We start from the raw sequence: 14,045 nt of genomic DNA on the forward strand, positions 1-14,045 counted from the left end.
GATGCACGTGCGCTGCGCCGCACCCCTTCGTCTTTGATTATTCCCAGCGAACACCCCTCCCTTGGCTTCTGCACATCTTGCTGTCTTTTAAAGTCCTGCCTTGTGTCCCTCTTGCTCGGTGGGTTTTAGCCTCTGCAGCTCACTGCTGTCCTTCATTTAGTAAACATTTATGGAGCACCTTCCATGTGCAAGGCACGGTTCCAGGTAGCGGTGAGATGTAGTGTGCAGGACGTAGAACCTGTGTTCTCACGGCTTTCAGTAAGGAGCAGGGTTTACATCCCAGGGTTTCAGATAGTGGTCAGTGCTATGAGGCTAATAGAATTGGCCTGATGGGGAAATCACGGCTGTCACAAAGCATGAATTTATTCTTGTGATTAAAAAATTTTTTTTAATGTTTATTTATTTTTGAGAGAGAGAGAGACGGTGTGAGCAGGGGAGGGGCAGAGACAGAGGGAGACACAGAACCGAAGCAGGCCCCAGGCTCCGAGCTGTCCGCACAGAGCCCGACACAGGGCTCGAACCCACAGACTGTGAGATCATGACCTGAGCTGAAGTCAGACACCCAACCAACTGAGCCACCCAGGCGCCGCTCGGTAAAGCTGATTATAAAATAGTGTTTATGTAACTGAAATGTAGTGATTCTAACTGTGTATTTCCAGGAGTTTTCACAAACAACAGCAGTTCTGTAACCATTACCATGACCACATTCTAGAACATTTTACCCTAAAAAACTGCACCCTGTCCTTTTGTGCCTCCCCCTCCCCCACTTGTGGGCAAGCGCTGGTCGGCCTGCTGTCACTGCAGTCATGCCTGCCCTAGGATTGCCTGTAGCTGGAATCCCACTCTGTTCGGTCTCTCTCACTGGGCGCCATGTTCTTGTACGTGTACGTCATTATTTGTCCATTTATTGTGGGCTGTGTCCAACTTTTTAAAAAATTTCATCTCATTTCTTTCTATTGCAATATTTTAATTTTTAAATGTTTATTTTTTCTGACAATGTACATTTTATTTATTTANTGTCTGTCTCTTTCTCTCAAAAATAAACAAAGATTAAAAAATTAAAAAAAAAGCTTTATTGATTGTGTTCACGTCATCATGTTCACCCATTTTAGAGCGTAGGGTTCTCTGGTTTTAGAGTTTCCGTAGAGCCGTGCGCCTGTCACCACTAATGTAGGAGAATTTTGTCACCCCAGAAATAGTCCCCACCCNTAGTGTGCTCTTGGTTTTGGGAGTAGATTCTCATAATTCATCGCTTACATACAACACCCAGTGCTCGTCCCAACAAGTGACCTCCTCAGTTTCCTTCTACCCCCTCCTCGCCCGTCCACCTTCAGTTTGTTCTCTGTATTTAAGAGTCTCATATGGTTTGCCTCCCTCCCTCTCTGTTTGTAACTATTTTTCCCCTTCTCTTCCCTCCATAGTCTTCTGTTAAGTTTCTCAAGATCCACGTATGAGTGAAAACATGGTATCTGTCTTTGACTTATTTCACTCAACCTAATACCTTCCAGTTCCATCCACGTTTCTGCAAATGGCAGGATTTCATGCTCTCTCATGCCAATTAATATTCCATTGTATATATAAACCACATCTTCTTTATCCATTCATCAGGTGATGGACATTTGGGCTCTTTCCATAATTTGGCTATTGTTGAAAGCACTGCTGTAAACACTGGGGTACATGTGCCCCTGTGCATCAGCACTCCCGTATCCTTTGGATAAATTCCTAGCAGTGTGATTGCTGGGTCATAGGGGAGTTCTAGTTTTAATTTTTTGAGGAATCTCCACACTGTTTTCCAGAGCAGCTGCACCAGTTTGCATCCCCACCAACAATGCAAGAGGGTTCCCTTTTCTCTATATCCTCGCCAACACTTGTTTCTTGTGTTTATGATTTTAGCCTGACTAGTGTGAGGTGGTATCTCATTGTGGTTTTGATTTGTATTTCCTTGATGATGAGTGACTTTGAGCATCATTTCATGTGTCTGTTGGCCATCTGGATGCCTTCTTTGGAAAAGTGTCTATTCATGTCTTCTTCCCATTTCTTCACTGGATTATTTGTTTTTCAGGTGTGGAGTTTGGTGAGTTCTTTATAGATTTTGGACACTAGCCCTTTATCCGATATGTCATTTGCAAATATCTTTTCCCACTCTGTCAGTTGCCTTTTAGTTTTGTTGATTGTTTCCTTTGCAGTGCAGAAGCTTTTTGTCTTGATGAGATCCCAATAGTTAATTTCTGCTTTTAATTCCCTTGCCTTTGGAGACGTGTTGAGCAAGAAGTTGCTGCAGTTGAGGTCAAAGAGATTATTGCCCACTTTCTCCTCTAGGGTTTTGATGATTTCCAGTCTAACATGTAGGTCTTTCATCCATTTTGACTTTATTTGTGTGTATGGTGTAAGAAAGTGGTCTAGTTTCATTCTTCTACACCTTGCTGTCCGGTTCTCCCAGCACCATTTGATTAAATAGATCGTCTTTTTTCCATTGGATACTCTTTCCTGCTTTGTCAACGAGTAATTGGCCATATATTTGTGGGTCCAATTCTGGGTTCCCTATTCTATTCCATTGGTCTACGTGTCTGTTTTTGTGCCAATACCATACTGTCTTAATTATTTCAGCTTTGTAGTAGAGGCTAAAGTCTGGGATTGCGATGCCTCCTGTTTTGGTTTTCTTCTTCAATATTACTTTGGCTATTTGGAATCTTTTGTGGTTCCATACAAATTTTAGGATAGTTTGTTCCAGTTTTTTTTTTTTGTTTGTTTTTTTTGTTTTTGTTTTTTTAATTTATTTCTAGGAGAGAGAGACAGCGTGAGCAAGGGAGGGTCAGAGAGAGAGGGAGTCACAGACTGAAACAGGCTCCAGGCTCCGAGCTGGCAGTCAGCACAGAGCCCGACGCGGGGCTTGAACCCACAAATCGCGAGATCATGACCTAAGCGAAAGTCGGAAAGTCGGACGCTTAACCGACTAAGCCACCCAGGCGCCCCTAGTTTGTTCCAGTTTTGAGAAGAATGCCAGTGCAATTTTGATTGGGATTGCATTGAGAGTGTAATTACTTTGGGTAGCATTGACATTTTAACGTTTATTCTTCCAATAAGAATAAATTTATTCTTCCAATAAGAATAAATTNTAGAAATGCAAGCGATTTCTGTACATTGGTTTTGTACCCTGCGACTTTGCTGAATTCATGGGTCGGTTCTAGTAGGCTTCTCGTGGAGTCTGTTGGGTTTTTTCTTTTTTTTAATGGTTTTTATTTATTTTTGAGAGAGAGACAGCATGATCAGGAGAGGATCAGAGAGAGAGGGAGACACAGAATCTGAAGCAGGCTCCAGGCTCTGAGCTAACCGTCAGCACAGAGCCCGACGTGGGGCTGGAACCCACCAACTGGGAGATCATGACCTGAGCCGAAGTCGGACGCCCAACCAACTAAGCCACCCAGGCGCCCCTGTTGGGTTTTCTATGTAGAGTATCATGTCGTCTGCGAAAAGTGAAGTTTTGACTTCTCCTTTGCCAATTCTGATGCCTTTTATTTCCTTTTGTTGTCTGATGGCTGATGCTAGCACTTCCAGCACTGTGTTAAACAACAGTGGTGAGAGTGGACATCCCTGCCATGTTCCTGATCTCAGGGGGAAAACTCTCAGTTTTTCCCCATTGAGGATCTTATTAGCTGTCGGCCTTTCATATATAGCTTTTATGATGTTTAGGTATGTTCCGTCTATCCCAACTTTCTTGAGAATTTTTATTAAGAAAGGATGCTGTATTTTGTGAAATGGTTTTTCTGTATCTATTGACAGGATCATATGGTTCTTATCCTTTCTTTTATTAATGTGATATATCACATTGATTGATTTGCAAATACTGAACCAGCCCTGCAGCCCAGGAATGAATCCCACTTGATTGTGGTGAATAATTCTTTTTATATGCTGTTGAATTCAATTTGCTAGTATCTTGTTGAGAATATTTGTATCCATGTTCATCAGGGATATTGGCCTGTAATTCTCCTCTTTTATGGGGTCTCTGGCTAGGGAATCAATGTAATGCTAGCTTCATAGAATGAGTCCTGAAACTTTCCTTCCCATTTCAATTTTTTGGAACAGCTTGAGAAGGATAGGTATTAACTCTGCTTTAAATATCTGGTAGATTTCCCCTGGGAAGCCATCTGGTCCAGGACTCCTTTTGGTGGGAGATTTTTGATAACTGATTCAATTTCTTCACTAGTTATGGGTCTGTTCAAATTTTCTATTTCTTCCTGTTAGAGTTTTGGTAGTGTGTGGGTGTCTAGGATTTAGTCCATTTCTTCAGGTTATCCAGTTTCTTGGCATATAATTTTTCATAGTATTCTCTGATAATTGTTTGTATTTCTGAGGGGTTGGTTGTGATAAGTCCAATTTCATTTGTGATTTTATCTGTTTGGGTCCTCTCTTCTTTTTGAGAAGTCTGGCTAGAGGTTTATCAATTTTGTTTATTTTTTCAAAAACTAGTTCTTAGCTTCATTAATCTGTTCAACTTTTTTTTTTATTCTATATTGTTCATTTCTGGTCATTATTATTATTTATTATTCTATCTTTATTATTTCTCTTCCTCTGCTGGCCTTGGGGTTTTTTTGTTATTCTGCTTCTAGTTCCTTTAGATGTGCTGTTAGATTTTGTATTTGGGAATTTTTTTGTTTCTTGAGATAGGCCTGGATTGCAGTGTATTTTCCTCTTAGGATTGCCTTTGCCGCATCCCGAAGGGTTTGGACTGTCGTGCTTTCATTTTCATTCGCTTCCATATATTTTTTAATTTCTTTTTTAATTGCCTAGTTGACCCATTCATTCTTTAGTAGGATGTTCTTTAACTTATGCATTTGGAGGTTTTCCAAACTTTTTCCTGTGGTTGATTTCAAGTTTCATAGCATTGTGATCTGAAAGTGTGCATGGTATGATCTCAATTCTTTTGTATTTATTGAGGGCTGTTTTGTGACCCAGTATGTGATCTGTCTTGGAGAATGTTCCATGTACACTCAAGAAAAACGGGTATTCTGCTGGTTTTGGATGCAAAGTTCTGAATATATCTGTCAAGTCCTTCCTTTCCAGTGTATCATTCAGGGCCATTGTTTCTTTATTGATTTTCTGCCTAGATGATCTGTCTATTGCTGTAAGTAGAGTATTAAAGTTGCCTGCAACTACCACATTCCTATCAGTAAGATTACTTAGTTTGTGATTGTTTTATATATTTGGGTACTTTCAAATAGGAGGCATAAACATTTATAATTGTTAGCTCTTCTTGATGGATAGACCCCGTAATTATGATATAATGTCCTTCTTCATCTCTTTCTTGTTACAGCCTTTAGTTTAAGATCTAGTTTGTCTGATATAAGTATGGCTATTCCATCTTTCTTCTGACTTCCAGTAGCATGGTAGATGGTTCTCCATCCCCTCACTTTCAGTTTTTTTAAAATGTTGATTTATTTGGGGGGGGAAGGGGCAGAGAGAGAAGGAGACACAGAATTGGAAGCAGGCTCCAGGCTCTGAGCTGTCAGCACAGAGCCCGACGTGGGGCTCGAACCCACAAACCAAGAGATTGCAACCTGAGCTGAAGTTAGATGTTTAATGGACTGGGTCACCCAGGAACGCCTGTATTTCATTAGTTTTAAAGAGAAGGTTGGTAATCACTAAATTTAACAACTCATTAATGGATTGAGGCTCAGTCTGAAATATACTGGACTTGGAATAATCTCTAAAATCCTTGTAGAACTATGATCCTGTGCTTGTTCCTACTCAGTAACCCAGAACGAAAAATGAGAACCAGAAGATTCCACATTGCAGGTGCCTGGTGGTTATTAAGTAATTTTGATCATCAGTATCTTTAAGGAGGCTGAAAATGATAGCATATTCTTATGTCTTCATTCCTCCCACCTCTGCCCCTTCCTTCCTCCTCCCAAATCAGGTTTTCCATCCTTTCTTCTCTTTAATTCCACTTCTGCCTTTTTGAAGAATCTCTTCCTTAATACTTTGTCATGATCTCATTTTCCCTCTGAATGAAAATTTGGTGCCAGTTCTTTCACTTCATATCTTTCCCAGGTTTAATGTCTTCAGGTAGTTTACACAAACACCCACTAACCTTTATGTAGGGAATAACTGGCTTTCTTATTTGAAGCCTATCATCTTAAAAGTGTTCTTTTATCTGAAGTATTGTGACACCCAAGTGCTTTGAGAGTTGCACAAAAGAAAAAAGTAAGACAAAATCAGCTTTTTCGCTCTGATTCACAGAAGGAGGGGCTGAGAAGGTGTTCTGTGCAGACTTCTTTTTTTAAACAAATAATTTACTTATTTTATTAAAAATTTTTTTAATGTTTTTTATTTATTTCTGAGAGAGAGAGAGAGAGAGAGAGAAAGAGACAGCGTGAGCAGAGGAGGGGCAGAGAGAGAGGGAGACACAGACTCCAAAGCAGGTTCCAGGCTCCGAGATGCCAGCACAGAGCCCAACGCGGGGCTCGAACCCACGGACCGTGAGATCATGACCTGAGCCGAAGTCGGACGCTCAGCCAACTGAGCCCCCCAGGCGCCCCAGTGTTCTGCGCAGACTTCTTAACCAGATGTTACTTTGTTCGGAACTGGTTTATCTGAGTATATGGCCAAGGTTAGAAGGATGCAGGTTTTTACGAGTAGTCAGCCAGCCCTGTGGTGACGTGACTCCCACGTGCCGCCCCGTTTGCGCCAGCACCGAGGGATGCTTGGTGGCCTTGGCGCAGTGACCCGCGCAGAAGCCTGGATGCCCGGTTGGCCCCACCCACCCCACGTTTCCTCTGCCCTGGGAGGTGTGTGGGGGGGGGTTACTGAAATACTGGCCTAAACAAGTTTAGCAGAGTTCCGTGGGTAGATGCAGTGTGATGATAATCATTTTTAGTAATTCCTAAAAGAAGTTGGACATAGTGAGTTTTTAGAGCAGCAATAGGCAGTTTGCTAGCTGGAAGGCCACTTCTGAAACCGAAACCAAGACGTTTTGCTTTTTAGGAAATTTATCTACTGTAGCAAATTATTTGTCCTGGGAAAATCGAAGTGTAGGTTTAAAAATGATTATTTAGTGTGTTAACATTTTAAGATCACAGAAGTAAATTTTGTACACTTTTTATGAGCAGAGATATTGGAATATAGCGGTAAGATGAAGTCGTGATCATTAAAACTAAAAAAAAGAGGAAGCACTTCATTATCTTTTAATTTAAATCAGTGTAATCAGCATAATTTATAATTGTAATTACCCTTTGATTAGAGGGGCAACTACTCTGAATGTAATTGACATAGTCTTTCCAGTTTTTTCCCCCTGTGATTTTTGCATAGTTGTGTTGTATAATTTTATAGTTTATTTAGTGTAATTTTTCTGACTTGGCATTATTCCACTGGATGGACACTCCTACCATACTTAATACTTTCATTTTACCCAGTGATGCACAAATTAAAACTTCTGCAGGGCGCCTGGGTGGCTCAGTCAGTTAAGCATCTGACTTTGGCTCAGGTCATGACCTCGTAGTCTGTGGGTTCGAGCCCCGTGTCGGGCTCTGTGCTGAAGGCTCAGAGCCTGGAGCCTGCTTCAGATTCTGTGTCTCCTTCTCTCTCTTACCCTCCCCTGCCCGCTGTCTGTCTCTGTCTCTCAAAATAAAATAAAGATATTGAAAAAAAATTTAAAAAAATTAAATTCATTTAAAAAAACAAATTAATACTTCTGAGTTACAGACAGTGTTTGATCTTTTGTTCTACTGAAGTTCTGTCTTTTTTTTTTTTTTCTTGAAATCGGTGTTTTCTTGGATCTTGAACATCTTTACACAGAAAGATTCTGGTTGTAGTACTATTTGACATAGACTGGTTTCTGCTGTTGCTGTGTCTCACCAGACTTAACACGGTGTTAGAACATGATAGTGGGACACAGCTCCAGACCTAAAAATATTTTTTGGTTATTACATGTTCTTCTTTTCATGTCCAGATTGGGGAAGAAGTACAAGAAGCACTGAGTCTTCCAGTTTATTTACCAGATTTTTTTTCTTTTTCCTTTCTTTCCATAGGGTTGCTTATTTCAGATATTTTGAGTAATTGATACAATAACTTTTCCCTTTGGGTGTCAAGCATTACAAGTAGCCATTGCATGAGATAGTTTTCCCCTTTTCCTTTTTTTTAAAAGATGTTTTTCTCGTTTTTTATTTACTTCTGAGAGAGAGGCAGCGTGAGCAGGGGAGGATCAGAGAGAGAGGGAGACACAGAATCTGAAACAGGCTCCAGGCTCTGAGCTGTCAGCAGAGCCCGACGTAGAGCCTGAACCCACGAACCGCCAGATCATGTCCTGAGCCGAAGTTGGACACTCAACCGACTGAGCCCCCCAGGCGCCCCAAAAGATTTTATTTTTAAGTAGCATCTACACTCATCTTGGGGCTTGAACTCACAGCCCCGAGGTCAGGAGTCTCACGCTACCCACGGAGCCAGTGAGCGCCCTCCTCCTTATTACCCAAGTGAAGGTAACAACGTGCAGAAAGTGTGCAGTGGCTGAAGAAGGCCGGTATGCTAATAGCTCTCCGCCGCTAAGTTACAGAAGGCTTCATGTTGTGGAAGCCTGGCATTCCTACTGATTTTGTTCATGATGCTGTGAAGGCAGATTCATGGTCACAGGGAAGGCCATGAGCTGGGCGTCTGAGTGTGGGAACTGAGTCAGGGTCATGAGGTTGGGAGTGACTTTCGTGGCCACATACGCATCACTTCATCACTCTGCCTGTTTCCTGTCTTCATTAGATAAATACCGCTAGTTTAATAATTACAGCTCACATTTATCAATTTCTTTGTAAACGCTCGGCTAAGCCCTTTTAACATGAGCTGTTAGCTGGTTATTGTGACCCTGCTGGTGACCTTGTTAGGAAAACTGTGCCATCTTTTGTGTGATGAGAGCTCGTTTCTGCTTCATGTGTGGTCGGCTGCCCGTGCAGGAGGTCGTGGCATGTGTGCGCTCCCCTGCCGCCGTCTTGTGCAGGCCGAGCTGGGTCCCAGGGCCCGCAGCAGAGGCCGTCACGTTTTAAGGAAAAGATATTGTTTTGGCCTTTTTCTTTGTTGTAGAATTGCTGGATGTTAGAAGTACTTGAGGTGGATTTAAAGTGTTTTAATTAAAACAGGAAATGATAATAAGGCAGTTGGTATGACCTCCAAGGGACCACGATCCCTGAACTTGAAAGCGACCCGAAGCCGCACAGGGGCGGCCGGGCCCGTGGGAGCGGACTGCGGCCAGAACTCGGCGCGGGGCAGGCGGGAGCGGTGGAGGCGCACGAAGTGTGGCTGCGCCGTTATAGGCTGCATTTTAGTTCTTATCGATTCGTTAGCTTCAGTTCCTAAATGTAACGTTGAAAGGTACGGCCATTTGTGTGCGTGCTTTGGTGGAAGGTAGGGGGGGATCGGGTAGTTCGGGAAAAGGAAGAACAGAGGATCTTGTTTTTCCTTTTTTTCTGGATTCCCCAGAGCCCTTCCTGACCCCATGCAGTCATCAGTAGCTACCAGTAATATTACAGAGTTAAGTGCAGAACTTGTTTATTTAACAACTGGGATCTGGATAGTAAAAACACCAAGAGAAATAAATAGCACAGAGAACAAGTGTCCTGCATGATTTCTGAGAGTAAGTGCGAGGGAACTGTGTGTGTCCCTCTCCAGTGGACTCTCCGTCCCTCTTTTTCTCCAGAAGTCCTCAAATGTTCTAACGACTGGATGTCGTTCCTCGCTTTGACCTAAGGACCCTAGATACTTGCTCCTCAAAATGACTCCTGATCTTTAATAGCAGACGGTGGAACTCAGAGTAACAGTCACTTCCCGGTTCTGACCTGGATTTCGTCTGCACGGTCAGATTTGTAGTGAGGCTGGTCTGAGGATGGTTTTATTTTATTTTATTATTTTTAAATGTTTTATTTATTTCTAGGAGACAGAGAGACAGCGTGAGCAGGGGAGGGTCAGAGACAGAGGGAGTCACAGACCGAAACAGGCTCCAGGCTCTGAGCTGGCAGTCAGCACAGAGCCCGACGCGGGGCTCGAACCCACGAACCGCGAGATCATGACCTGAGCGAAAGTCGGACGCTTAACCGACTAAGCCACCCAGGCGCCCCTGAAGATGGTTTTAGATACTGATTGTAGTTTTTATTATCAGACGAGTCGTAGAGAACTTTGGAAACCACGTGGGAGAAATTAATCAGCCCCAGTCTGTTACTCCTTAGACAAAGCGTTGGTGCCTTTTTCCCAGTCTTTTTCTGTGTACTGTGGAGGTCGCTCTCGTTACATTGAGGGCCGGGGCGGGCCTGCGCAGGTCATTTCAGATTCTGGTGGCTCATGTTGTCAGCAGGTCCTCCTCGTCTGCAGTGGTTTGTGCTGGAGTACGGGGCCCTCTGCCGGCCTCGGTGTTTGGGCAGTGGTGGCCTTAGGCCCAGTCGGTGTCCCCCGGGGGGACTAGGGTGATTGCTTTGTGGCTGGCTGGCTCTTGGGGCAGGAGGAGGCGGGCTTGTGCTCTTGCCCGCCCCGTGCTGGAGCCCGGAGAACGGGTGCGTCCGCTCGGGATGGGCTCTGTGGAACCGGCCGCGGCCGGACAGCACAGCCCGCCAGCTGCACGTGTGTCCCGGCCCCTGCCACGCCGCGCTCCACGTTAATCTCCACAGCGGAGGAGCCCCCTGCAATTGGGAGTTCACGCGTAATGTCCGGTTCTGTAGCCTGTCTCTGTGAAAGGGTTTTCAATTGTGATTTCAGTACGATGGTAGTGAAGCATCCTGAAATTGGGAGAGGAGTTCAGGCTCCTGTGACTGTCTTAATCAGAGAGCCCGTTACGTTTTGTGCAGAATGCTCGAGAAGAACCAGAGCCCGCAAGATTGGCAGTGGGTTTATTTGTGGGGTACATAGCCCNACAGACTGACATTCTATAAGTTATACTAAGGAACTCAAGAAGCTCTCTTTTGGGAAATTTGCCTTATGTGATTCTCCATATATATATATGCTGTTGCACTTTATAGGATTCATTCATAGTGTGTATTCAGTCTAGTAGAGGTGAAAATTAGAATTTGCTAGAATAAATCAGATCTTCAGAAGAAGTGTGACTATTTGTTTCATTATAGAAATGTGTAGCTAGAGTACTAACTTATTCTTGTAATTTAATTTACAAATAAAAGTTATTACTTGTTAACTAGTATTTTTTTTTCCAGTTTCTCTTCAGCAACGGGTAGCAGAATTGGAAAAAATTAATGCAGAATTTTTACGTGCACAGCAGCAGCTTGAGCAAGAATTTAATCAAAAGAGAGCGAAATTTAAAGAGTTATATTTGGCTAAAGAGGGTAAGTTCCTGAGTCTCTGTCTAACCCCGTACTAAGACTGCCTTAAAATGTCGAGTTTCTTAGTGCTACAGTGTTAATAATATCATTGAATAAGCCTTGATTTTGTTTGTACGTACGGTGTAAAGTAAAAGCCTGTTTAGAGGCTACAGTTAAGAATGGAATTGATGAAACAAGTTGAAAAACGGAGTTTTCAGGTTTTTCCTTGTCTGTTGACCTTGATGATGATATTTAATGCAGACAGACCGCGCGGCCTGCCGACCGTGCCCTTGGCACCTGAGCGGGAGCCCCAGGCAGAGCAGAGCAGGACTGGGGGGGTCGTGGTCAGAGCCCGGCGCGTCCTGACGCCTCCTGGGGTTGCACTCACGTGCCTCTCAGGAAGGACCTAGTGCCCGCGCGGGGCCGACACGGGCCTGGGCGTCGGGGGTAGAGGAGCAGCGGCCACACGGGCTCTAAGTCCTAGGACGTGAGCTCGAGTGAGGACGGAAGGGACGTGTACAGGCAGATACGCGGGAGCCTATCGAGGGGGACTGGGTCTGTGGGTAAGGAGAGGGGTACGTGGGGGGCCCCGACCCGCGGCGCCGTCATCCCTGCAGCCCGGCGCTGCCCAGGGCGTCCTTGCAGCGCAGCCTCAGGGCCCCTGCCGCTCAGGAAACCCGTCAGCAGAGTTGGGTGTGGGGTCCTGTGTCACGCGTGACGCAGGCAGCAGCTCTGGGCGTGGGGTCCAGCGGCCGGTGCTGGAGGGGAGGGGACGCCGGGCAGAGTTCCGACGCCAGGGCTCTGGTGTGGACGGTGGCTTTCCAGCCGTCACGTGGCGCACAGCCCCCTGGTGGCCTGCTGGAACACCGCGTGCGTGCGTGTGCGTGCGTGTGTGTGCGCGTGTGCGCGGGGTCCCCTTGTGGTCAGCTCGCGCGTGAGCCGGTGCCTCCGGCCCGAGGGCCGCCCGCGGGAGCCGCTGCCCTGGGCTGTGCTCTCCTCTCTCAGGTGTGCGCCCGTGACTGACTGACATTCCCCACACCTTCTTTAACGTGGGTGTTTTAGACTTTGTATTTAACAATTTAAAAGGTGCTAATTCTATCATATTGTCGGTACTAAGAATTTAAATGAAAACTTCATGCTCTTAAACATATCAGTGGAATCAATCGTAGTGGTTTAAAATCTGTCACCATTCATTAAAAAAAACAAAAAACTTGAATAAGCTCTTTAGCCAAAATGTTATTTTTTTCCGTCCTGTTGTTGGGTTTTCATGTTTACATCGCCCTCAGGATTTTATTCTAAGAAGTTGTGTTTGGTTTTTTTGTTTGTCTGTTTTTTGGTTTTCAGTTTTTTTTGGAACACAAACTCGAGTATGCACCAGAATTTTACTTGTAGGGTTTGTTAACACCGATTGCTGATCTTCACCCCCAGCGCTTCTGATCCACTGGGTTTGTGAGGTCCTGGGATTTACATTCTAGTACATGTCCAGGTGATGCTCATGCTCTGGGGCAGGGACCGCACTTTCAGAACCACTGGTAATATTTGGTGCTTGAAAGCCATTGAAAGAACGTTTGGTCAGATTCACTATAAGAAAGATACACGTGTAAATTCCTTCTGTACTGAGTCATTACAGTTATTAGTAAGTGCATAGCTGATCACTCCATAAATATCTTACACATTTAAAAAATAATGAAGTGGAAAAAGTACTGGAAATATAGGTCTTTATTTTAAAAAGACTTTATTAAAAATTTTTTTAATAGTTTATTTATTTTTGAGACAGGACAGAACATGAGCAGGGGGAGGGGCAGAGAGAGAAGGAGACACAGAACCTGAAGCAGCTCCAGGCTCCGAGCTGTCAGCACAGAGCCCGACGCGGGGCTCGAACCCACGAACCGCGAGATCATGACCTAAGCGAAAGTCGGACGCTTAACCGACTAAGCCACCCAGGCGCCCCATGTAACCTTTTGATAGATTAAAAACAGTAAGCCGGTAGTGACCTGAGGTTTAAAAAAAAAAAAAAGGAATAAGATGGAAAGTAGGAAAATAAGTATAGTTGCATGAAATATTTTGTTTCAGTGACATATACGTATTATGTATAAAGTGATATAAAATACATTTTTAAGAAAAGTTTTTATTTTTGAGAAAGGGAGCATGCACGAGTGGGGGCGGGGCGGTGGAGAGAGAATCCCAAGTAGGGTCCTTGCGGGCCGGCCACTCAGCACGGAGCCCAACGTGGGGCCCCGTCCCACGACAGTGAGATCGCGACCGGAGCCGACACCGGGGGGCAGACGCTCAANCTTCAGAAAGGGTGCGTCTGGGTCTTCGGTGTGTTTGTGACTCGGTTAACTCTCCTTCCTAAAACTTGTTTCTTTTAAAAAAAATTTTTTTAATGTTCAATTTTGAGAGAGAGAGAGAGACACCGTGACTGGGGGAGGGGCAGAGAGAGTGGGAGACGCAGAATCCGAAGCAGCTCCAGGCCGCGAGCTGTCAGCACAGAGCCCGACGCGGGGCTCGAACCCACGAACTGTGAGATCATGACCCGAGCGGAAGTCGGCTGCCCAACCGACTGAGCCCCCAGGCGCCCCCGCTCCTAAAACTTGTGTTAACCTTGAATTGACGAGGCACCGCTTTCAGCTCTGCGCGGTGGTGTGTTCTTGTCACGGCGACCTGCGGCGCCTTCTTGTGTACGCAGGCGTCGTGGCCCTTAGTCCCCGACGGCCCCTCCTCCGCGTCACCGCCTCCTCCGCGTCACCGCCTCCTCCGCGTCACCGN

The 14,045-nt window shown here is 44.8% G+C and overlaps 1 protein-coding gene across 1 annotated transcript in view; it reads left to right on the top strand.

Moving 5' to 3' along the window:
* RABEP1 (rabaptin, RAB GTPase binding effector protein 1) overlaps nucleotides 1-14,045 on the top strand; it is an 89,597-nt gene that overhangs the window by 25,957 nt on the left and 49,595 nt on the right. The window contains exon 4 of the mRNA XM_077746772.1: nucleotides 11,172-11,300. Coding sequence (XP_077602898.1) covers nucleotides 11,172-11,300 — 129 coding nt within the window. The remainder of the gene's footprint in view (nucleotides 1-11,171; nucleotides 11,301-14,045) is intronic.

Source organism: Crocuta crocuta, unplaced genomic scaffold, assembly GCF_008692635.1.
Source record: "Crocuta crocuta isolate KB4526 unplaced genomic scaffold, BGI_CrCroc_1.0 scaffold139, whole genome shotgun sequence".
Lineage (NCBI taxonomy): Eukaryota > Metazoa > Chordata > Mammalia > Carnivora > Hyaenidae > Crocuta > Crocuta crocuta.